The following is a 25,407-nucleotide window of genomic DNA, read 5'->3' as shown; positions in this document are numbered from 1 at the left end:
GAGCTGGGGTTTATGAAATTAATTAAAAGAATTTTGTTGTAGTATTTGGAAGAAGAAAAGATGGGAAGGAGTAGAAAGGGTGGGCGGGAGGACGGTATGATGGGGGCTTCAATAGGCTTGAAACAGTATACATGAAAGAGCTGAAAGTTATTACTTGTATATAAATAAAAAACTTTCAAAAATTATTTTGTTCAATTTAAATTTCTTACCAATATCAGGAAATTAACTGAAAACTGTACCAAAAAGTAAATAAATAACTGTAATTTATTGTTTATGGTTCTGTGGTTTTACTTACTCATATGCTTTATTTGCAAAGGTTTCTCCAACTTCGACTTCTTTTCTGTGGAGTTGATTATACTTCTCCAATTTGATAAAGAATTCTTCCTTTGGTTCTGAAATTTCAAACAGCCCTGATTCCACCTTTTTGATTTCTGGACCCACACGACTCCTTAATGAAGTATTATCATTATCTCTTAAGAACTCTGAACTCCCTTGAGATGACATTTGCACCTATGGCAATTTTCAAACATACTTTAAAAGAAATGCAACCTCTAACCACTGATTATTATATATTTCTGTCTGTTAGCTTTGAGTTAGTGAATCAAAGAAAATTTTAAAGATGTGAAAAGGAAATTGAAGATTAAAATATTTATCACCAACATACATTAGAGTAAATGTGAATTTTACTTGATTAAATAGAATTAATTGTATGTTATACTAATATAGGTATGAAAATGGATTCAATTTAATAATTTAAAATTGAGCAAGGTGTAACATTTTCAATGCAATTTTTCCTTTGAGTTAAAGCAATTATATCTCCTAGTAAAAAGGTTATTGCCATGCATAATTCTCATATTCACATGATTTAAAATGAGATAAATTAAGAGTATTTGCATTTCTTCTTTTGTGCTGTCTTTAAATGAAGTTTAATTACTTTCCATGAAATAAAAAACATAACATTTGATTCCTGTGGTTTTTCCAACCATGCCTTAATTCTACCCTTCCTTAGTAATTGTTAATGTACAGTCTGGTACACCTTCACACTAAATTATGATTTACCCTCTTATAAACCAATAAAATTTTGTTTTAGATTCATACAGGATCCAGTTTTACTCCTTACTCTGCATCGTTTCTCAGCAAAATGGGCAATGGGTGCCCATACCCTCTTCATGTCTCCTATATGCCTACTCCACTTCTAAATGCAGCAACCAGAGATTTTTATACAAGTCTTTTATTCTTCCCAAATCTATATTTATAACCCTGATCTCACTGTTCAGGTAATTTATTTTATTTTCTTTTTATCACCTTCTAGCTCACTTGGCATAGATTACATCTTTAGCCAAACTTCCCAAGATAATTGCTTGCAATGGTTACTTTTGTAAATAGCTAATACTGTACTTTTAATGTTGATTGCTGCAGGTGCTTATTTGAGCCTAGAGTGATTTTTCTAATCCGGGAATTGGGTGTTTAAGGATTCTGACCTTTCTTTTCTATTTTCTTATCTACTTTCTTTTCTAATGTAGAGCTTTTCCAAACTTCAAATTATGACTTACCTCCATTTTCTCTGCAATCACTTCTGCCACAAGATGTGACTTGAGGAAACACTTCTCAAATTCCTTTCAGATGCACATTCAACTACATCACTGGGACACTTCGGTGGTGGGGAGCTATCTCCACTTCCCTGCTTAAGTTCATCACTTCAAAATTGGTTCCATTGAATATCTCAACTCAGATACACTCAAAGGATTCAAGAGGTAATCTTCTGGGAAAGTTAGGGGTTCTTGATTGAATTGTTGAAAGCCATTTCTTATTAAAATTTGATTCGTAGGGCAGATGTACAAATGACTAGTATTTCTATACCACATTTCAAACTCATCCTTAACATATTGCTGTAAAAGTTTGTGGAATAAAAGGATGTCTCCTGGCACTCCAATCCATAGACACCCCTTACATCTCAGAGGCTGGCACTGTAGTGTCATGGGAAAACCTGCCACTGTGACATCAATATTACATCTGGACATGTGTTCCCATCCTGGCTGGTTCATTTATGATCCAGCTCCCTTCTAATGCACTTGGGAAAGCAGCAAAAAAAAAAAAATAATAATAATCCAATTACTTGAGTCCTTGCATTCATGTGCAAGGCCTAGTTGAAGTTCCTAACCCCTTACTTTATCCTGGCCCAGCCCTGGATGTTACAGTTATTTGGAAAATAAACCAATAGCAAGAGAAACAGAGAATCTGTCTCTAACTCTGATTTTTGAAAAAATAAATGCACCATTTGTAAAACTTGTCAACATGCATTCAAGGCTCAAGTACAGAAGGTATATTAATAAATTAGTTCTTATTTATTTCAGGCCTACAATAAGTATTTTAGTGGTTGCTGACTTATGAGTAAAATTAATCAACATAAGTATTCTATAGCCCTAGACATTTATTGTATCATGCAAATGCACTTCAGCATGGTGACTTAAAGAAACTATCCAGTAGGAGCAATTACCTAATTTCTTCAGATTAGTGTTTACAAGAATCTTATCTTCTTAATTACCTTGAAGTGAAGCATATATGACAGGAGAGTCCCATTTTCCTTTGTAAACAGTTAACAAAGCAATCACTACACATAATATATTGTCATTATTTTCTTTTCTGATATTAAAGCCTTTGAAGTGATAATAAATGAGAAAGAGAAGAGTTTTGGTCCTGAACCTCCAGTTCCAAGAGCAGTGTTACCCTGTACGGCTCTCATGGTGCGTTCATTCCCATTTTTGTTCTTAACAACTCTTTGGAAAAACCTTCAATGGTGAGAAACAGAGCCTGGATAATGACCTGGTATCGATTCATGAAAATAAGTATTATTCAAGACATCTAGCTGAAGTCATCATTCAACTTTCCTGTAGTTTAAAAAGTCTTACAATATAAGCAGGGACTTTAAGTGACAGCAGTAAATGCATGTTGATGGTGACACTTACTTGGTGTACCCAAAAGGTTAAATGTATCTACCATGCATAATTATACAAAATGTAGGCTACGTAAAGTATTGTTTTTGAAGATTCTTTTTTTATTATTTGAAAGGCAGATTTTAGAGAGAGAGAAGGAAAGACAGAAAAGGTATTCTGTCTGCTGTTTCATCCCCCAAATGGCTGCAACAGCCAGAGCTGAGTTGATCCAAAGCTGAGAACCAGGAACCACCTCTGGATCTCACCCAAAAGCAAAGAGGCCCAAGAACTTTGGCCATCTTCCGCTGTTTTCCTGAGCCATAAGCAGACAGCTAGATTGGAAGTGAAGCAGCTGGGATATGAACTGGTGCCCCTATGGGATGGCAGCACCACGTGGCAGAGGATTAGCCTGCGGCATCACCATGCCAGTCTCCAAAGTATTGTTTTTAATTATCACTCTTTTTAATTAGAGTATAATATCAACATTATTAACTTTGTGAACTTATTCTATTTGTTCTATATAAAACTAACTATGAGCAGTGGATTTGCCTGCTCATAGCAATTAGTATCCATAGGAAGAAAGTAAACATACTTATCAATGAGACTTTTTACAGGTATAACAGAAATCAAGATTTTAACTTACCAAACCTTGTGTTGAAATCAGGATTTTCCGAAGCTCTTCAGTTAAGATTGCTTGCCTTTTTATTGTATTTTTCAGGTCAGAATTTGCACATTCAAGCCTATAACTTAAATTCAAAATAACCACACTCACATATACATCTAAAATGCACATGATTTCTGCAAACATGCAAGAAAATATAATTGTGTAAATCTCTAAGAGTAAATATTTGACAACTGTGTTTCTATGTGTATTTTCTCAGTAAAATTCAACATTGATGGATAACGTGCAAAAAGTATAAGTCTCAAAATAGTTTAAAGTTGAAAATTTTATCTGACTTCAGGTAGCTGTGTTAACTGGTCAATTTGTCATAGTCCATGTCTTATACGCTTTATGAAGACTGAAGGAATTCTGCATTTTACTTTGAACTGTACCTTTCCAGATGATCTTGTGACATCTCAGTATTTTGCACAGCTTCTTGATATTTATCTCTGGCTTTGAGGAACTAAAAAGTGAAAGAATAAAACAAAGTTTTTCAATATTTGATCCAAATATGCCAATACCTGGATATTGGCACACAACTACACCTCTTAACCTACATAAGGTCAATGGTGATATCTGTGACAAAATTGCAAAGTTGAGTTATTGAAATATGGGTCACCTGGTCCAAAATATCATTCATGACTGCATAAACTTCAACAATTTCAACTGGAGATGTTTCAATGCGTGTGGTCTCCCACACAAGTTGTATTTGCTCACACCTTTGAAAATGGCATCACATGGGAAGCATAAGGGACAGAACACACCCCAAGCACTGCATGAAATTTTATCCAAGAGTCTTTCTCCATGTATAAATTGTAGACTATTTCTCTGTGCTATTCAATAGGAAGTTGTCATATGTTGCACTGCAGCAGGAATTCCATACTGAGCAGCATATCTCTAACATGCCCATGAGAAACATACTACATCACAGCCCGGGTCAGCTGTGCTAAGCCGCAGCACCCAGCAGGGGTCATCAAGGGTTCCCTCAACTAAGCTGCAGCATACACCAATACAAGTAAGAGCTGGATCTGGGGACAGTCCAGGCCAGATTGCAGCTCTTACTGGTGCCAAGCCAGAATCCAGGAGCCAGGTCTACGGGCAGACTGGAACAGGCTAGGATATAGAATCTCCCTGCGACATGAGGGCCAGGTCTGGGGGCAGACCTGGAATGGGTCCCGAGGGTACTCTGTGACTTTGTCTATAGCACCCACTGGTTACAGGTAGAAGCCAGGTTTGGGGGTGGGCCAGGCCAGGCTGCAGCACCCACTGGTACATGTGATGCTTAGTATGGGGGCAGCTCTGGAAGGGGTCCTGAGGTCTTCCCAACATGGCTACAGCACCCACCAGTACAAGTAAGTGCCGGCCTTGGGGCAGCCTGGGCCAGTACAGAGAACCCACCATTTCACACAGAAAGTGAAGCTTGGGGCTGGCCAAGCTGGGCTGGGCTGGGCTGGGCTGCAGCAACTGCCAACACACTTGAAAGCCAGTTTGGGGGTGGGCCTGGAAGGGATCCTCAGGGTTCTCCCTCCTAGTCTGCAGCACCCACTAGCTGGATCTGGGCATGGTCCTGGTTGGAGTTCTTCGTGATTGCTCCAACCAGCCTGCAGCATCTGCTGGTGCACATGAGCCTAGGTCTAGAACAACCTAGGTTGAGCTATAAGGTCCACTGGTGCACGTAAAAGATGAATCTAGGGCCCAACTCAGTAGGGGCTCTTAGGAATCAGAACAATGGGACCACTCCAAACAATCTGCAACCTTAAGGAAAACCACAGGGACATCTGGTCTTGGAGCACTTGTGGAACTGGGTCATTCCTATTGCTGACTTTGTGTAATAAAAGACAATATACTGGGATGTGCGTGAAAGACAGGACAGTCAACCTCTCTAATTCAATAGAGGACCTTGAGTGTCACACCAAAAGAAGGAAAGATCAGGTTGAACAATGCTACAGGTCAAATTCTCCACCCAGCATCTAAGGCTATGGACATACCAAAGCAGACATAAATAGCCAGTAAGTATGAAAACTTATAATACATTTGGCGCAACAAAACCAGCACCATCTCAGGGTGAGACTACACAAGTAATGACCTCAGAACATTCTTCCCTTAATCAGGATTCCTAGAAAGAAATCAGGGAATCACCTCTGTCTCCTGACACTGATGTGATATGGACAAAAGAGCAGTACAGCCTTACCACCTAGCACCCACAGTCACAGGACAGACGGCAAGGTCCTTTCCTTCACACCTTTACCTCCTCCAACCCATTCCTTTCCATCTTACCCAGAGATCTGCATGACTTTGCAATCTCCTCATATAGGTAACAAATATTTTAAAATGTGTATTTTTTAAAAAAAATAAATAGTTGTTTAAGATCAAGTTTCTCAAAATTGAAAGAGCAACGAATCATCTAAGATCTTTTAATTTAATTTAATTTTAACTTCTCTTTAAATTATTATCATGAATCTATGATACAGTTCCACAGACCCAGGGATTTCCCATGCCCCTTCCCCAAATCTCCTCTACCCCTTCCAAATTCCCCTATATTATTACTATAGCATAGCTCTTCATAAACAGCCACATGTTCATCATTGTGGGCATGGACAGTGGCAGAGAGTCCAGCACCCCATTGTCAAGATACAGCTAATAGTTTCATTAGTAGTCCATCTGGAAGTAGAGATGAACTCTGCACTGCATCCTCACATCTGGACATGAAAGTCCCCATTACACAGTCACCACACATCCCTCTTACATGAAAAGGCACAATACAAAATCAACAACAGGAAGAAAAATAGAAATTTACAACACCAAGAATTTCTCAAGAGGTTAGAAAAGATCTTCCATCCAAGCTGTGCCGATCTGAATTCAGGAGCCAGGAGCCGGGAACCAGGAGCCTCTTCCAGGTCTCCTACATGGGGTGCAGGGTCCCTAGGCTTTGGGCCATCCTCGACTGCTTTCCCAAGCCTCATACAGGGAGCTGGATGGGAAGTGCGGCCACTGGGAGAAGAACCAGTGACCAAATGAGATTTGGGAGTGTTCAAGGCAAAGATTTTAGCCAGTATGCTACCACACTGGGCCCAAATCATCTAAGATTTTTTGGATCTTTAATTATTTTGGTAGATAGAGACAGGTAGATCTTTTTTTTTTTTTTTAAGATTTATTTTATTTTTATTGGAAAGGCGGATATACAGAGAGGAGAGACAGAGAGGAAGACCTTCCATCCGATGATTCACTCCCCAAGTGAGCGCAACCACTGATGCTATGCCGGTCCAAAGCCAGGAGCCTCTTCCGGGTCTCCCATGCGGGTACAGGGCCCCAAAGCTTTGGGCTGTCCTCGACTGCTTTCCCGGGCCACAAGCAGGGAGCTGGAAGGGAAGCGGGGCTGCCGGGATAGAACCAGCGCCCATATGGGATCCCGGGCGTGCAAGGCGAGGACCTTAACCACTGCGCCACCGCGCCGGGCCCAAGACAAGTAGATCTTTGATAACACTGGTTTGTTCCCCCAAATGTTTTCAGCAAACAGAGATGCACCCAGGTAAATCTGACAGCTGGGGGCTCATCTGGATCTCATGTGAGTGACAAAGACTGAAGACTTAAAATGCCACCTGCTTCATCCCTGGATGCACTTCAGCTAGAGACTGGAATTAGAAGCAAAACCAAGATTGGAGCCCTGGCATTCCACAAATGCCCACCCTTGGCGATCTTGTAGATTCTGACTGCAGAGGTGGGGCCCGAGATTCCACATACCGAATGAAGTGATATTGGTCCAGTAAGGGATTCTAAGTATAAAGACAAAGAAGTAGCTCACGTGAGGAATGATATGCGATCCTCAACTTCCCTAATGGTAGGTATTATCTTTAAAAGGAATGTGGAGTACAAGTCCTGCATCGTGTCATATTAGTCAAAACACCTCTTGTGATGCAGGCTTCCCTGTGGGCACTGGTTCATGTTCTGGCCATTTCATGGCCAGTGCGATTCCTGTGAATGTTGTAGGAAAGCAGCAGTGGATTACCCAAGAGTTTGGGTCCCGCCACCCACGTGGGAGACCTGTACGAAGACCCTGACTCCTGGCTTTGACATGGCTCACTGCTGGTCACTGTGAACATAAAAGTATAAATGTGTGAATGTAAGCCTTTGTCTCCTGCTTTATAAGTCTGATTTTCACGTAAATAAATTAATTAGTGTTATCTAACTAGATACACAATTTCTCTTCCATAAATTTCATACGCACATGTCCACTGATTTCACTTAATTCCTTCTTTAAATCTTTTGTTTTATCTCCAACATAGTGTAATCATGTGTTATCAGATCAAGTGAAGCTCTGCTAGAGGCTGTATTTTATAATTTTTTTATAATTTTCTACTGGAGAAATATGTAGCCCCTTGTGGTTTAACAGAAATCCAAGGTTGCACTTACTAAATGCGGATTCAACAGATTATTCTTAAGATGTTCAATTTTTCTGTCTTTTTCCCTGATTGAATCTTTCAATTCAGAATTTTCACAATTAAGCCTAAAATGCATGATTCAAATAGAATATTGTCATTGACATAAGAAAATGCAACATTTTAAAAATATTTAAGGTGTTTGTATATATTTAAATTTTTTAAATAGTAAATGATTTGGCAAATATATGAAAGTTTTATATATTACTGGTAGCTAATTAGCAAAATACAGGGGTATTGTGCAAAAATACTCATTTCAAAACAGAAATAGCTTGAAACGCAGACTTTTCCCTAGGTATAATAGATATACTTATTGTCATAACAGGTAATTCTGATGCAACTATCACAATTTACAAAGACATATTATTTTGTATTGTAATTTGTATTGTACTTTTTAAGTTGATCTTGCATTTTCTCAGCGTTATGTATCACATCTTTTTGGTGATCCTGTGCATCTTGGAACTAAAAAAACAAACAAAACAAAGCAACATTCAGCAGGACTTGGCACAAATCTGCTTATTACCTGAATTTGCGATTTAAACTTTATTGGAACACAGCATCTTCACTTCATTTGCATATTGTTCATGGCTACTTTGGGCCTGCAGACTTGAGTTTGAAAATATGGTATTTCTGTTATCAAGTCTAAATCCACAACATCCGATTGGTTACCCCAAAGCTTTTAAAACCTATTCTAACAATGAGATATACCGATAGACTTGGTGTTTCAAATCTTGTCCAAATAGCAAAAGCTAGAACATGGCTTTATGGTAGTTTTAATTTGGAAATCCAAGCACTTCACATAGATTGTAATATCACTCATATGTTAATTATCATGGCTATCTCAAGAATTACATTAATATACTATTTTAGATGGCAAACATGCTTATAATGGAATTTTTGAGAAAAAATGTCTGTGGAAAAGTCAGGATGCCAGAATTGGTTTTGTACCACGCTTGTGCTATCTTGGGCAAATTGACATGGTTAAAAGTCATGGGGTGAAACGCTAATAAGCTTTTGTTAATATTATTATTATTATATTTTTTACTCAGTGCAGTAATCTATGTCCTTTGATTGGCGAGTTAGATGAATTTAAGCCAGTCATGCTCTGGGCTAACATCATCAGGTAGTGATTTGGTCCTGCCATTTTAACTCTTCAAGTTTTATTGGGATATTATCCCCTTTTGCTTTTGGATTTGATGAGTCATATTCTTTCTTTTAAGCACCATTTGTAGTGCAGCACTGGTACAGCCAAAGTCTTTCCTGTTTCGCTTGCTTTTGAAATACTTTATTTTCAAATACAAATGAGAGCTTTTCCAACAATGTTATTCTGGGCTGACTTTTTTTCTTCCTTTAGGAAATGGAATATGTCACTCCATTCTCTTCTTGTCTGTAAGGCTTTCTCTGAGATGTCATCTGAGAGTCTGATGGGTATTCCTTGATTTGCTATCTGATGTTACTTGTGTACATAATTAAATATCTTTTCTTTACGTTCAACTAAAGAGATTTTGATTATGATGTGCCATCGTGAAGATGGCTTCAGGTTAATTCCATTTGTGTTCTCCTCCTTTCCTGTACTTCAATTCCCCTTTCTTTCTGCGGGTTGGGAAGATGTTCATTTATTGTTTCTTTGAAGACATCTTTTAATCCAACTCTTCTTTCAGGAATCCCCTGACTCTTTGGTTAACCTTTTGATAGTATCACTTTATCACGGAATGATTTTCCTCGTGTTCCTCAGTTCCTCCTGCATATTTCTGGCTGTTTCAGCATTTTCTCATGTGGGGTTTTCATATTCTGAAATGCTTCTGCCTCATTCATTGTGCTGTTAAAACATTCCATTGTTGGGCCCGGCGCGGTGGCGCAAGTGGTTAAGGGTCCTCGCCTTGAACGCCCAGGATCCCATATGGGCGCCGGTTCTAATCCCGGCAGCCCCGCTTCCCTTCCAGCTCCCTGCCTGTGGCCTGGGAAAGCAGTCGAGGACGGCCCAAAGCCTTGGGAACCTGCACCCGCGTGGGAGACCCGGAAGAGGCTCCTGGCTTTGGATCGGCATAGTATCGGCCCGTTGCGCTCACTTGGGGAGTGAATCATCGGATGGAAGATCTTCCTCTCTGTCTCTCCTCTCTGTATATCCGCCTTTCCAATGAAAAAATAATAAAAATAAATCTTTAAAAAAAATAAAAAAAAAACATTCCATTGTGTTTTTAATTTGTTGTATTACATGCTGCGTTTCTTATTTTGATTTTGATTTCCTTCACTTCTTAGTTTGGTTTTGTTTCAGTGTTGCTATTTCCGGTGAAATGTATTCCTTATATTCCTTCAACTCCTGTATGTGCTTCTCACTGTTTTTTAAGTGCATTATAATGATGTTTTTAATTTATCAGGCAGTTCCTCAAAATCTTTATTAATTTCCACTTTGAGATTGAAATAGTCTTTGGCTGCTTTTTTGAGGAGTGGAATCAGTCACCTCTTCCATGTGCTTCTTCTTTGCATGTGGCCACTGCATTTCAGATTAGCAATACTTCTTCTCAGAACTAATCTTTATGCTGTGTCATACAGTACACAGGTTGAGCTTACTGATCTTGTTCACTGCCCAGTTCTGATTTTATGTCATTCACTCCACTCCTGCTGCGCTCCTGCTGTGACCTCTGCGGCTAGGGTACCTCGGTCTTCTTTCTCCACCCTCAATGATGCTGTGTCATTGTCTGCTCAGCCTTTCTCTCACTATGGTTCCAGCAGTGCCCAGGGTTAGGCAGACACCAGCTGTGACTTTAAACTGGCTCACAGGTTTGTCAACACCACCAATCCCTGTTGGCAGCACTCAGACTTTTATTGCTGGAACCTTCTGGTATCTAGGTCTGGGGGGCAAGCTGGACCTGTATTGTATGGAACCCAGGAGATAACAAGTCGATATTATTTTCCTGGTGAGACCAGCAAGATGCCTGAGGTGGCAGAGTTCCTCCTTAGCTTAGAGCATGCACATCTCACATTATCCTCCTGCCAGGAGCTTTACCACAATACTGCATATGGTGCCCAATGTGCCACCTTTGGCACTGCTGGGAGCTGCAATATGAGCTCCACCCCATTCTCGTACCTGTCTGCGGGTGCTCCATTGTTCATTTCATGACGAAATTTAAAAATCACAAATCTAAAGCTTGCTTTGCTTCTGTATTCCTGGTGATATTTCCTTCCCAACTGCCTGCCTGTGCAGCTCCTGTCACTGCTGTGCTATCTGCTCCCTGCAGCTCTACCTTGCTATCTCCACTGCTTCCTCTTGCCCATGGTCTCCAGGTGGTTCTGCCGTCAGCCTGCCCACTCCCATTGCCTGGCATCATGCCTTCTCTGTTTCTAGTCCCCTAATCCTGTCTCTGTTCCTTTAACATCTTCTCACTCTATTCTGCCATCTTTCTCTCCTCCCCTAGATAGTTTTCCTAGCAGTGTACGCTGTATTTAATTTGAATATGACTACTCTTCCATTATAGGAAATTAAAGGAAAATTAAACAAATGCCTACAATTTCATATAGACCTAAAACTCAAAATAACTCAAAAAACTCAAAATAACTCAAAAAACTCAAAAAACTCAAAATAACTCAAAATATTTTAGAGGAGAGTATAATGTCCTTTCCATGAAAGTCATACTTAAGTCTATAAATAAATATATGTAAGCTGTGTATCAGTTCAAAAGAGTGAATGACAGAAATAAAAGCAAGCTCTGGAGCATTCCAATAAACACTCTTCCCTCAACCGATAAAGTATAATAGTAGAGCTATCACTGTAACTATTGCTTGAAATAAAATGAAATCTCTGAACTCGGGAAGCATACTGCATAATTCTCAAATTTCTTAGGTATACATGTGGTTATTCAAAAAAATTAAGAAAATGGAAATATGTGCTTGAGGAATATATACATTGTAAATAAAAAATTATGCTGTAATAATTATGAATATATAATTTTAAGATGAAGTCTGTATTCTAAAACACTTGTGTTCAGCTGACTTTGAATTTTCACTGATATGATAAATTTCATACATACTTGTCTCCTGATGTCACTCACTTTCTTCTTCAAGTCCTGTATTTCGTTGTATATGTTAACGTAATAACTGGTAATAACCTCTGTCAAAACCTACAATACATTTTTTTGCATATCAGCCAGTATATTTTGAAGGTAACTAACCTTTCACCTATATGACATTTCAGTTACTATTTCTGAAATCAATTCATTCTTAAATCATATTATTTATACTAAATTATAAGGCATACACAACTCATACTTTGAAAATTACAATGGTGTAAAATTGATATACACATTCATCAGTAAGCATAATTTGAATTTTTATGTTTTCCTAAAGGAGTAATATCTCATAAAACACTCTGTTGATTCTTCCTAGCAACAGTGAATCACAGGTTATAGTTAACCACACAATCACAAAGGTAGGGACCAACGCTGTATGGGACAGTGTTGTTAGGTATTTTACGACATTTTTTGTCTTCATTGTATTTTCACCTCAACAATAGGCTTATTGGGATATAATTCTGAAAAATGTTAAGGCAAATTTGTGATTTGAAAAATATCACATTATCATTCTTCTTGCCTCATGCATAGACATTTCTGTTTATTACTGAACTTAGCACAGAGAGCATTCTCTTCTGCTATTTAGAAGATTTATTTGTTGAGTTATTTGAAAGACAAAGTTCCATAAATATAAGGTGAAATTAATAGACATATGTTCCATCTCCTGGTTAATGACCCCCACATGACTGCAGTAATGCTAGGGATATGACAGGGTGAAATGAGGGCAAGGATCTCCCTCCAGGTCTCCCAAATGTGTGACAGGGACCCAGGGACTTAGGTCATCTTCCACTCAATTCCCAGGCTCATCAGCAAGGATCTGTATTGGGAGTGGAACAGAGAGACTTGTGCCGGCACCCATGCGGGACGTCAGAAGTACAAGACGCTGCATAACCACTATATCACACTGCCGACCCTGGGGTTATCTTGTTAACTAAGCAGAATCAGACTTGTTCAGTAGATTCAGCTCACTATCCATTACTTCCTTGGTGAAATTGCAACACGCAGAAACTGAAGTATCTGAAACAGTTGGGTATAGGATTGTAACTGGTGAATTCTACAGTGTTGAATAATTTTCTGTGTTTGATAGAAGCATAAATTAACATCAGAATTATTAAAAATGTAATCTTTTTTCAAATGCTTCCAATAGATTCCTGTTTCAGCACAAGAGTGAAGTCTCACTGACTTCAAGGCCTTATAGAATCTGGTTTCCACCATCATTTCTGATCGCAATTCCTATAGCCTTCCTCCCCTACTCACTCCACAGTGGCCATTCACAAGTCCTGAAGGGTCTCATGAATGTGAGACTGGAAATCCAATGCCAAAAATTACAAGCAGCTACGATAATCTTCGTAATGGATAAAGTCGTACCCAAGAGATAACAATTTTGGCTTGAAATGAAAATTGTATGTAAATTATTTGTAAAAAATGCTCAAGTAAATTATAAATTCCAATAAGAAATTTAAATCAAATATAAATTTGGTAAACAATTTGTCACAAATAGTTAATAAGAAGGAGATGCTGTTTTTAAGAATTGAGCCATCATGAAAATATATAAATTGAGACTATTTCTACATTTAAGTGGAATTGGCATGGATAAAAATAAAATTATACCTACCAAAATGTATTTCAAAAAAACATTACTGAGCAAAAGTATTAAGAGGTATAGGATTTATATTGTCACACATGTGGCATATGTGGAGTAAATTGACAATGTTACCCCCACTGAATTAAGTGTTAATTTCAAAATATTGATATTATTTAGCTTTGAGAATTTTGTTGCCCTTATAATGGATGTGAAATGCGGCTTTTGGATAGAGGAAGACTCCAGATGCACAGGAAGCAAAAGGGAACAGGACAAATGGACACTGTAACAAACATATAAGCTTCTTCACCACAAAGGGGAAAAAAAAGTAGTAAAGAAATATTCAGCAGAATACAAGAAAATATTTGTAAATACTTTTCAAATAAAATATAACTACCCAGAATATATTAGGGGCTGAAAAAAAAATCAACACTAACAAAATGAAACCAGTTAATATGTGAAGGGGAAGGAAACGAAATACATTACTACAAAATAGAAAAGCAAATGGCCAAGAGATGTAGGAACCAATGTTCAGTGTCACGAACCATCAATGCAGTGCATGTGAAAAACAGAGTCCTGTCAGAATAGCTGTGATCAAAATACAGACAGTGATAAACACTGATGGTGATGTGGAGAAAGTAACTGTGTTGTGCTGTTCTGGGGAAGGTAAATCAGTGCAACCACAAAGGAAAACTCTAAAGCATTTCTTAAAAAAAAAAAAAAAGGGACACAGAATTGCCATAATATCTGGCAATGCCACTGCTGGAGATGATATTCAACATGCATGATATTTTTGAATAAAAGGTACTTTCTCTACCGTGCTTATATCATCACTGCCCACAGTAGCTAAGATGTAGAATCAACTAAAGTTATCTATACTGTGAATTGATGAAGAAAATCTGATTTATACAATACAGTAAGATGCCATTCAGCTATGAAAACAGTTGCTATTCTATCATTGTTGGAAACTGGAGGCTATAGAGGTAAGGGCAATGATGCAGACACAGACGTGTATTTTTCCCAGCATGTGGCAGTTAAAATAAAATAAGACCTTCAGTATGAGCATTGACTGTTCATTAATAGACTGTGATTAACAGGCTGGGAGGGTTGTGGAAAGAAGACATCTGAGTATAAAAATAGGGGATGGTGGGTATGACTAAAATATTAATATGGGTGGTTAATAGGAATAGCAGAATGTGATCAAGTGTCCTAAGTATACTGTTTTTGTAAGATGTTAAAAATACAAGAAGATGGATGTAAGATAAATAGGTACTCTGTACCTAGTTTTCTTTGGCATATGTCTATCTGCAGGCATTCTAAAATACAAAATATTTATTTGAAAGTCAGAAAGTGACATTAAAAGCAGTATTTAAATATTTTTAGTATATTAACCTTTGAGTATTCAAAATGTTTAATCTCTAAATGAAAGGTAACACAATATCTTTTTTAAAAAAAAATTATTCATTTATCTTAAGAAGAAAGAAAGAGAGTGTTTATTCACTGGTTCACTCCTGCAATGGCCTTAAAATAGCAAAATGTCCAGACCTGGGCTACACAATGAAAGAAAGATTTGTTTTGTAGTCCAAACGGCTGAAATGGCCAGAGCTCGTCTGATCCGAAGCCAGGATCCAGGAACATCTTCTGGCCTCCCACATGAATGAAAGGGCCCAAGCTCCTGAGCCATCCTCTGCTGCTTTCCCAGGGCATAAGCAGCGACTTGGATTGGAAATGGAGCAGACAGTAAGTGGATCAGTGCCCACATGGATACTGGCTTAGCTGACTTCCACAGCACCAGTCCCAGTGGATGATCCCTCTGATATGATTTTGGATTTGGCTATGATTGTGTTGATATTTTTTGCACTTGTGTTTATCAAGAATATCAGTCTGTAGTGTTCTTATTGTGTTGCATCTTTGATCCACATCCTGGTATCAGAGTGGTGCTGGCCCTATCAAAACTGTTTGCCACAGGTCCACAAGTTCAGTATTTTGCAATAAACAAAATGGTATCAACCTCCCACTTGATACTAATTTTCTGTAACCCACAGGCTTTTATACGTTGTATTGTCATTTTCGTTTATTACAAGAAAAATTAGTGAGTTCTTCAAATGACCCATCAATAGCATTAAAAAAATCCTGTATCTTTATGAATGTTCTGCTTTTTTTTTTTTTTTTGGCTGACTTCTAGTTTTATTCTTTGTACTCTGAGAAGATGCATGGCATAATTTCTGTCATTTTGAATTTAGTGAGAGTTAGGACTGGCATTGTGGCAGAGTGGTTAAAGCCACAGTCTACAATGCTGATTTCTCACATGGGTGCTAGTTTGAGTCCTGCTTATGGCACTAGTGATCCATCTCCCTGCTAATCTGTCTGGGAAATCAGCTGACAATGGTCCTGGTACTTCAGCACCTGCACTTACATGAGAGACTCAGAAAAATCTCCTGGCTCCTGTATTTAAACCACCATAGCTCCTTTCTGTCTCTACCACTCTCTCTGTAACTCCACCTTTTAAAATTTTTCTTCTCTCTCTCTTTCTCTCTCTCTCTCTCTTCATTCCTGCCTCCCTCCCTTCCTCCTTTCAATAACTGGAGTCATCATAGCAACATTTTAAAAGGTCTCTGAATATACCCTCATCCCACCTGCAGACAGTACCTACATGCTGATCCTAGCATCCTCCTACTACAGAGTGACACAGGGGATGGATGAAGAAGCTGGATGCCACCCATGAAGCAGACATAGATTGTTTCTCAATCCTGTGTCTGGATTTTCCTTGGATATGTTCCAAGCATTACAGAAATTCATCTTGTTTGTCTGCATGTCCATTTTCCCATTTTCTCTCTCTTCTCACAAAAATTTTAAAAGATGTGAAAAGAAATGGTAGCACTTTATGTGCTTTATAATACTTGGTGTTGTTTTTAACATCACAAGAAACAATACCTGAGAATCTGAAGTTGACGCTGCAGTTTTATCTTCTGATCTTAAGGTGAATATTGCCTCTACAAAATAGAATCACAGATCCAATTTTTAGAACATTTACAATGGGAATTTTAGATACATATGTATATGTATACATATCTATAGTTATGTCCAATACTAATTTTTCCATGAAGCAAAACATCAGTAAGACTTAATTTCAATGGTATGATGCAGTTTCAGCAGTGAAGAGTTTGTTATATAAAGAAAGAATGAATGAAAATAAAAAATAGAATTAACAACTGGACAGAGTTACTCAAAGAGCAGTATTTCAACAGAGTATTTCATTGAGATATACTGACCAGTAGATTTTCCTTTTTGCTCCCCGACATCAGATAGCTTGTCATTTGTATGCTCTTGTTGATCACTGTGGAATGCAGGCAAAACCATTGCACTACTTCCAGACTGCGCTAGTGTGCTTTCCTACAGAAAGACATGATGCCGCAAATTCAGCAACCATCTGCTCAACTAAAAACCACTCATTTATCTATGCAGTAAAATCACATTCAAGTCATATACACTCTCCTGCAGCAAGATTAGGCTATAAGTACCATTCTATTCTGTGCTCTGGAGCAGGAGTATCCATATAGGAAAATGAAGAACAGAAAAGTGTAATTCACTACACTTAATAACTTGCCTTGACGGTAGATGTGAGACAATCCTTGATTATGAAAATTCAGGAAACGATGCAAGATGAGGGATGTGTTATAGATAATAGCAGAATTGCACAGGTAGGACATGTGTGTCCTATAAACAGGGTTGCATAAAGGTCATAAATGTTCTTGTCCAATAGCATATCTAATTGAGGAAAATCACTGCCCATGCTAAGATCCCCATTGTTCTTTCTAGAGTTTTGAGATTCTGGGAAGATCATCTATACAAATGCATGTGGTGTATAAACGCTCTATACTTTCATTATCCCTTACTCATACAAATCTATATAACAAACACTTTCAAGCATGAAAACTCCTCAAGAAAAATGCCTCCTAATCCCCTTTCTCTTTCCCTCTTTTGGGGGAAAGGTGATTGATCCGCATATGATCTTGTCAATATTTTTTACACTCTTGTCCAGAATGATGACTCTGCAGTCTCCTTTTCTCCTACCTAACCTACATTTCACTTGGCTTTCAGATACAAGCCATTGAAAAACAGAATCTTTAAGACTTAAAACAGAAACTTACCCCCTTAAAAAAACCTGTTAAAAGAACATATTAACGTATCAAGACCTTATTCTCAAATGGACGCCATGTAAATTCATTTTCAGTAAATAGGACAGAAACAATGCTGAAATGCATGGAAATAACAATTTAAAATAAGAATGCATTACAAAATGCTTTATATAGTTGCTGTATTTTCAAAACTGCTTAATATAAAAATATCTAATTTAATCTTTCAGTGAATGATTAAACACAACTGAACTTTCATTGCTTTAGTCTTACAACTTGGTAAATGTCACTAAGTACCAGTATTTATGACCATTGTACTACCAACATGTGTCATAATTCATTATTTTGAAATAATATTTTGGTTTCCTAAATAAAAGGGCATTATATGAAACATGATTCAATTCTGATGTACAAATTTTATCAAACAGTAATTTACCTGGTTCAAATTATTTTTTGAAGTCTTCAAATCCATTCTTAATGTTTTGCATGTCAGTGCAAGTCGTAGTTTCACATCAACTTCTTTTTGACACTGTTCTTTTCTTAACTGCTTCCTAATTGTGTCACACAGCATAGTAGGATTTACTGGTTTCTTCTTAAGAAAAACTAAATCTTGCTTTAAAATTCATTAATCAGGAAAGGAAAAACCCAGCGAGCAGTCACGTTCCTACTCTGTAACTAATGTTCGAAAAATGATGTTCTCAAATACTCCCCTTGTTATCGGTTTTAAAATGCAATTTAATCTCTTCTTTAAAGACAGAAACATGAGAAGTAGTCATAAGAGAATGAACATTCTGATCGTTGATAAGCTTCTGCTCTTGGTCTGATTAAAGTTATTAAAAATGAACCTGAAAACCCTCCTTCCGTGCCCTCCCCACTCTCTCAGCAATTCTGCCTTTCATTTAAATAATGCATCTTTTTTAAAAAAAATAGGATAGAACTTCTAAGATGACCAAATGGTGAGAGGACATGCTGATTTAGATCAGGGGTAAATAACAGAAGAAAAGTGCAATAAAGACATTCCAAGGGGAGAGCTGGAGAGGGGTTCGCCATGGAAATTATACATACAGGAGACAGACGCCATGAAGCAGTGTGGACTACACAGACATGCAACAAGAGCAGGAATGTCACCCTGCAACCTCATAGACAGGGACTGAGAAGATGCCAGCTTCTGAGAGCAAGGTCACAGCCAGCTGCAGCCAGCTGAGTGACTGGTGATAATGCAGCATGGAGGAACTAGTGGCCTTTGTAGTCCGAGATGGAGCCCTCGTGAGAAGCAGAACACTGACCTAACCTTGTGAAGGAAAAGCACATGACACCCCATAAGGGGGCCCAGTGACAAGCACAGAAATAGCACAAATACATCTGCCAAAGTGGCTGTGATGTCTCTCCTGCACATGTGACCAGGGAATTATTATCAGAAGGATAAACCCACATTCTCCACTAATTTTCAGTCATGCCTGGGGGGTTGGCAGGGAGCTAAGCACTCACTTGAGACTCTGAGGTTACCCCATCTCCTCATCTTGTTTCAGTTTTGGGGACTCAGACTCACAAAGCTGAGTACCCAGAAGTAACTGATTCTTCAAACCTTCTGCTCTCTCTGTGGACAAAACAAAACAGGCTCCTGGGCCTAAGTGAGTATCTGGCAACCACTGAATGTAGGAGCTAGCCTAGCAGAATTTTCAAACTGAGTAAGAGGACATGACATGTAACAGGGTTTCTGGGAAAACACCGTATCATTCATTCTAGGCTTAGGGACTCCTGATTGTCTAGGGTAGGTCATTGCAGGAGTTCTTTGCTCAAAGTGAGGACACATAACTCCTTTTGGCTCTCCTCCCTGCATGGGTGGGGATTTTTAGCCACTGTAAGATAGCTACTGATGACCTTGGAAGAGAGATGAGTTTGACCTTACACCAACAAACATGAACAACCCCTCCCTCTACCGTAAATACTAGAAATCTACAATATAAATTTGTCACCTTGTACTTTCACTCCACACTGTATCTTATGTAGCATGATAACAATGCATCATAAAGGTCATTAAGTATATGTACACATGGATGTGCACATTAGATCAAGTCTTCTTTTAGGGTCTAGTTCCAGAATAAAGTCATTACAAGGTTAAAAAATTGTATATTCCAAATTTTGACACGTGCTTCCAAGACATCCTTCAAATATCTGATTCTTCATTATTTATTATGATTGTTCATTTTGAAACAAATACTTATCAGTATGATTAGAAAAAAATTATTTTGCTGATTTATGCATTCCTAATTACAAGCCATTTTTAAAATCCTCTGTGAACAAATTACTTGATCATGCATAGTCACCAAAATTAGAAATAATTTTCACAGAAGAATAAAACTATATTTTATATATATATTTTATATATATATATATAGCTGTATACTCACTGGGAAGATTGTTCAGGTTTCTTAATACGAAATTGCTTGTTATCAAGATTTCTACTCAGTCTCTGCTGAATTAATCCGGAATCATCACTGTCATCTGAAGAAGCAGCACGTCCAGACATGTTCCCTGACACTTGCAGCTCACTACTTTGGAGAAGTTTTCTTTCTTCTTCAACCTTTAATAGATGTTTCATATTACAGGTTTATGTTAGTACTTCATAAAAAAAGAATTTTTTTGCTTTCATTTACTTATCTTATTTCTAAACTGCACTTTTTTCCCCCCATGTACGTATTATGCACATGCTATTTTTTTTTTCTGTTATGGTGACAGGAAAAAAAGGGGAACTTTTGTTGCTACTTAAAATGTTGTGTTGATAATTTCTTACATTTCAAACAGGTTAACAATGTGTAAAAAGCCAACAATGGAAATTGAAGAACAAATGGAGAGCATTTCATCTCAAAAAATATACAAAATGCTAGAGTCCCACTCCGGTCTTTTAAAATAAACTATTATAGATGCCTAATATTAATGAACAAGATAGTATGGGTTAATACAAGCCTATATTTCAGTTGCTAAATAGACTCAAAATGTTATGGAAAACCTCAGTTTCAAAAATATAGAAATACAAATATTTCAAATTCTAGGTATTTTCCTGTGATGATATTGTGTTCATGAGTAACTATAATGAAAAGCTTTATGAAGAAAGTGTCTGGCAATTCTGTAACATCCAATACCAGCCTCCAGAGTCTGATATAACTGGAGAATGTATGAAAATTGAAAGAACAGTCAAGTTCACAAATGACTGATATGTGAGCAGTCATCCTGATTTGGCGATTCAGGTATTTCATTTTTTTTTAATTAGCAGAATTCTTTAAATTACAAAAGGATTTAGCTTCTCACATCTCAGTACTGATTGCTGATAAATGTTCATAATACATGGAATGCATCAACCAACATACACTTTCTCCAAGAATTATTGTTGTTGATAGATTTTATGCAAGTACATGGTGAATATTGCTTCTTTAAAATTGCCATCAAGGCCAATCAGTAAAGATATTTTTGTTACTTAAATTCGATTATTACAAATATCATCAGTGTTTTTGTATTTTCTACTTCATTTTTTACTTCATTATAAAAAATCCATAACTTCTTTTTAAAAAATATTTGTTTATTGGAAAGTCAGATATACAGAGAAGAGGAGAGATAGAGAGGAAGATCTTCCATCCCATGATTCACTCCCCAAAGTGACCACAACGGCTAGTGCTATGCAGATCCAAAGCCAGGATCCAGGAACTTCTTCCGGGTCTCCCACAAGGGTGCAGGGTCCCAAGGATTTGGGCCATCTTCGACTGCTTTCCCTGGCCACAGGCAGGGAGCTGGATGGGAAGTGGAGCCGCTGGCATTAGAACCGGTGCCCATATGGGATCCCGGGGCGTTCAAGGTGAGGACTTTAGCCGCTAGGCCATGCCGCCGGACCCAAAAATCCATAATTTCTTAACTTTATTATTTTATTTTCTATCAGCTATTCACAATCCAATTCTGTAATTTATTTGTTTGACAGAAAGAAGAGAAACATATATATATAAATATAATATATATACATATATGTATATACATATATATGTATATATACATATGTATATATGTATATATTATACATGTATAATTATATGTTATATATAACACATATAATATATACATTTTTACAATATGTAATTATATTACATGTTATATGTTTTATTATAATGATATAGAGCAATATGTATCATTACATATAATATATATAATAATGTCCTAGACATTATTTTCTGAAAACCAAGGTGGTAAAATAAAATGTAGAGAATAAAATGACTCTTAATGTCATTAGAAGGCACCCATGTATACCTCATGATCACACATTGTGCCACTGCTTGAGTGGAAAGGATCTACACTATTTAGAGATTCTGCTTAAAATTCAACTAATTCTTTATGTCAAAGTTTTACTTTTTCACTCTGTGATACTAGTTTTACAAAAGAAAGCCTAAAATTAGGCATCTGTAGTATGCATTAGTAAGGTACTTAGCAAGTAATTGAATTGCTTATAGGATGAAATGTAAATAATTAGTTTCTTACAGTCATAAACTAAAGGGAGAATGAAAGAGGAGGAAAAAGCTATTTCCAAGAGGTTTTTCAGGTGGTTACAACACTTGACAAAGACCTATGGCATGCTTTGGTTTAATCCTACACTCCCACTCAGAATGGTGTTTCCTACAAATCTGAACCCAGGGAGGCTGCAGCTTGTGATATGAGTAGTATAGTCTCAGAAGCGTGTAAGGGACACTTGAATTGAATTTCTGGATTGACTCTCCACTTCAAGCTGGCCATGTTACAAGAATTACAGACTTATAGGAATTGACCCATAGGATCCAGAGAAGCTCTCCATGTCTGAAGAGACACATATGTATATATCTCAGTTTTTTTCCTCTATGTCCTTAATACCTTCAGCCAAGCACAGGATGTCTTAGAAAGAAGAGACAGACTGCAATAATGTTTTAGCATCTAAACTGTGCCAGGCTAGGGTAAGCATTAACTGCAGCTTGGGACACAGGCGCTACATGTAGAAGTGCCTTATCCTATTCTGCTTCTGTTCCAGCTTCCTGGCAACGTTCATCCTAAGAGGAAGATGGTCACTTCATTGTATGAATCTGTACCATCCTTATGGTGTGCCAATCAAATTCCAACCTCGGAGCTAGAGCCTGGCCTACTCCTGATTGCTTCAAGTATTTGTGGAGTAAATCAGTGGATGGAAGAAACCTCTGTTGAACTGCCACTTGAGTAAATCGAAATAAATAGATATTAAAATGTTAGGCATTCATTATTAAAATTTCTTACTAAAATTGATCATAATATCCTTGATGATAGTTTCCCATTTCATAAGATTGCTCATTGAAAAACAATAAGCAAGCAAGACCAAATTTTCTCCGTCTGGAATGTCCTATTCCTAGGATTTCAAAGGGATGGCTCCATCTCATCATTTAGTGGGAAGAATTACAGTTACGTTCCAAAAGATTTTTTAAGTGAACTTAATTCCACTTGTAGTCCATGTTAAGGAAAAACTTCAGTGTTATATCCCACAACATTCTCTTATGTTGTTTCATGAAGCACTTACGCCAGCTGATTGGTACTTGTTCATGTCTAATTCTGTTCCAACCACCACAGCAGTAACATCCTTGTGTATATTTTGTCTAACTGTTCCAGCATGTAACACATTCTCAACAACCAAATTTTGAAGTCAACACATACAAACTCTTCCCAACGCAAACAGCAAGACTCAAATCTCTTTATTATTGATAATCTTGGTAACTATAGCATAATGAAACTTGTGTGTTCCATTTCAGTATTCAACATGCATATTCAAGACATCCTGCATTTTTTTTGTAGATGCCTCCCGACCTTCAGATTTTCAAAGGTCTGTTCTCAAACTTTCTTTTCTTTCCTTTTTTCTATATACATACTATACAGTTAACAATTCTTTTTTTTCATTTTTAACAAATTTTCACATTACACAGACCTAATTATTTTCTGTTGATACCATCTTTCTGTGTGAAGTCATTCACAAATTGTTCATACATTTACTGTCAAGACCTCAGAACTTGTGCTAGAGTAGCATAGTCATGTGGTTGTAACTACAAAGATGTTGCCAAAACCACCATGCAGGTGTTGCGCCCATCCAAGGATTCCTACCTGCACCACCTCACTGCCCTACTATCACCACAGGATACATCACCATTCTCCACGTATGTGACTACTGACATGGCTACCACAAAGGTAGGCAATGCATTTTACGCTCACAATGTTTTCTATTAAAGTGCTACACAAAACCAAACCCCTCTTGCTAAAATCTATTTTCACATTCTCCAATATTCTTCATTCTTTAAATGTTCCTTATGTAACAATAAATCACAACCCACATTTAATAATAACCCTTGAAACGCCAGGTGTTTGATTCAGGTGCCAACAAACGAAAACATACAAGCCAAACTTTAAAAAATCACAAATGAAAGATTAGTTATCCATATAGGTAACACAGAGCAAGACATCTGGCGTAAGCTGAGATTAAATAAATAATCAACCTTTAGATGAACAATTGTAGAATCCACACTTGGTTTATTGTGTCATCAAGGTCATATTTTTAGAAATGTTTACTACAATGAATACAATATTTGCATCATGTAGATTTGTAACAGTGCACAAATGAATCAGTAATACACTAATTATATGAAAAAATATAGCAGAACAATTCCTAATGGCCATTTGCAGAGGTGAGAAATAAAATCAAATTATTCCATGCATAAGCTTTTGCCATAGTGCCTTGGACAATGTGTAGGACACATATAAATAACATGGAAATATTTGGGTTCCAATTCTAGCTCTGGACCTGTATTTAAAATTCCTGATGCTGTCCACAGCATGGCCAGTTGCACATGGATGATACAACCATACATTAGAACCTGCTGGGGACACCTGATACCAGAACAGAGAATGGAAGACAGAACAAATCATTCAATTGCCACAGCCAAGTGCTGGCAGTGAAAATCTAGACAAATGGAGACTCAGAGGTGGACTATGTCAGTCAGTGGATTCTGTAGAGATTTCATTGTGCTTCGAGTGCTGAGATCAGCAGCAATTCAGAACTGCCGATCTATCAAAACAACTTGAGCAATGCCCTTGGAGCATGCCCACGTCAGAGACCCTGGGATGGGTGGGATGCTGGGTGAGGCTTCTCTCTTTATCTTACCTCTTCTCCCAGGTGCAGGGGGAAAAAGGAAAGAGAGAATGTGGAAACAACAATCTTCCCTACTTTTCTAGCGATTGACCCTTTGTACCCTAATCAACTATGTAAAGATTATCAAAATAAATATAATAAAAAAGGAAAAAGAAAGAAAAAAGTGCTGATGAGGTTAGCCATGCTGTGTAGACCTTACAGACATGGGGGAGTGAAGTGCCTTGTGAGGTGGGAGTGAAGTACCTCAGGACATCTATATATGTGTTGTCAGTTCTGTTTATCTTCTCTCTCATCACAAGTAATTTTATGAAGACATAGATTACTTAAAAACAATCTCCATGCTTTAACACCACTTACATTCATATTCAAAACTACCAGAAAACAAGAGACAGTACCTGAGGATCTGAAGTTGACTCTG

The 25,407-nt window shown here is 37.6% G+C and overlaps 1 protein-coding gene across 1 annotated transcript; it reads right to left on the bottom strand.

Moving 5' to 3' along the window:
• Nucleotides 1–291: 291 nt before the first annotated feature.
• Nucleotides 292–23,396, bottom strand: LOC121161591 (ankyrin repeat domain-containing protein 26-like). Its single transcript, XM_040988056.1, has 9 exons — nucleotides 23,373–23,396; nucleotides 20,227–20,399; nucleotides 18,252–18,366; nucleotides 16,952–17,072; nucleotides 16,614–16,672; nucleotides 7,281–7,367; nucleotides 3,987–4,057; nucleotides 3,577–3,679; nucleotides 292–510 (listed from the first exon to the last, which is right to left on the bottom strand). The coding sequence occupies exons 1-9, from the start codon at nucleotides 23,394–23,396 to the stop codon at nucleotides 292–294; spliced, it is 972 nt and encodes a 323-aa protein (XP_040843990.1).
• Nucleotides 23,397–25,407: the final 2,011 nt, after the last annotated feature.

This window comes from Ochotona curzoniae, unplaced genomic scaffold (genome assembly GCF_017591425.1).
Source record: "Ochotona curzoniae isolate NIBS_2020 unplaced genomic scaffold, NIBS_Ocur_1.0 contig_4797, whole genome shotgun sequence".
Classification (NCBI taxonomy): Eukaryota; Metazoa; Chordata; class Mammalia; order Lagomorpha; family Ochotonidae; genus Ochotona; species Ochotona curzoniae.
The sequence above is the reverse complement of the archived record's forward strand: the minus strand, read 5'-3'. Positions and strand labels throughout refer to the sequence as shown.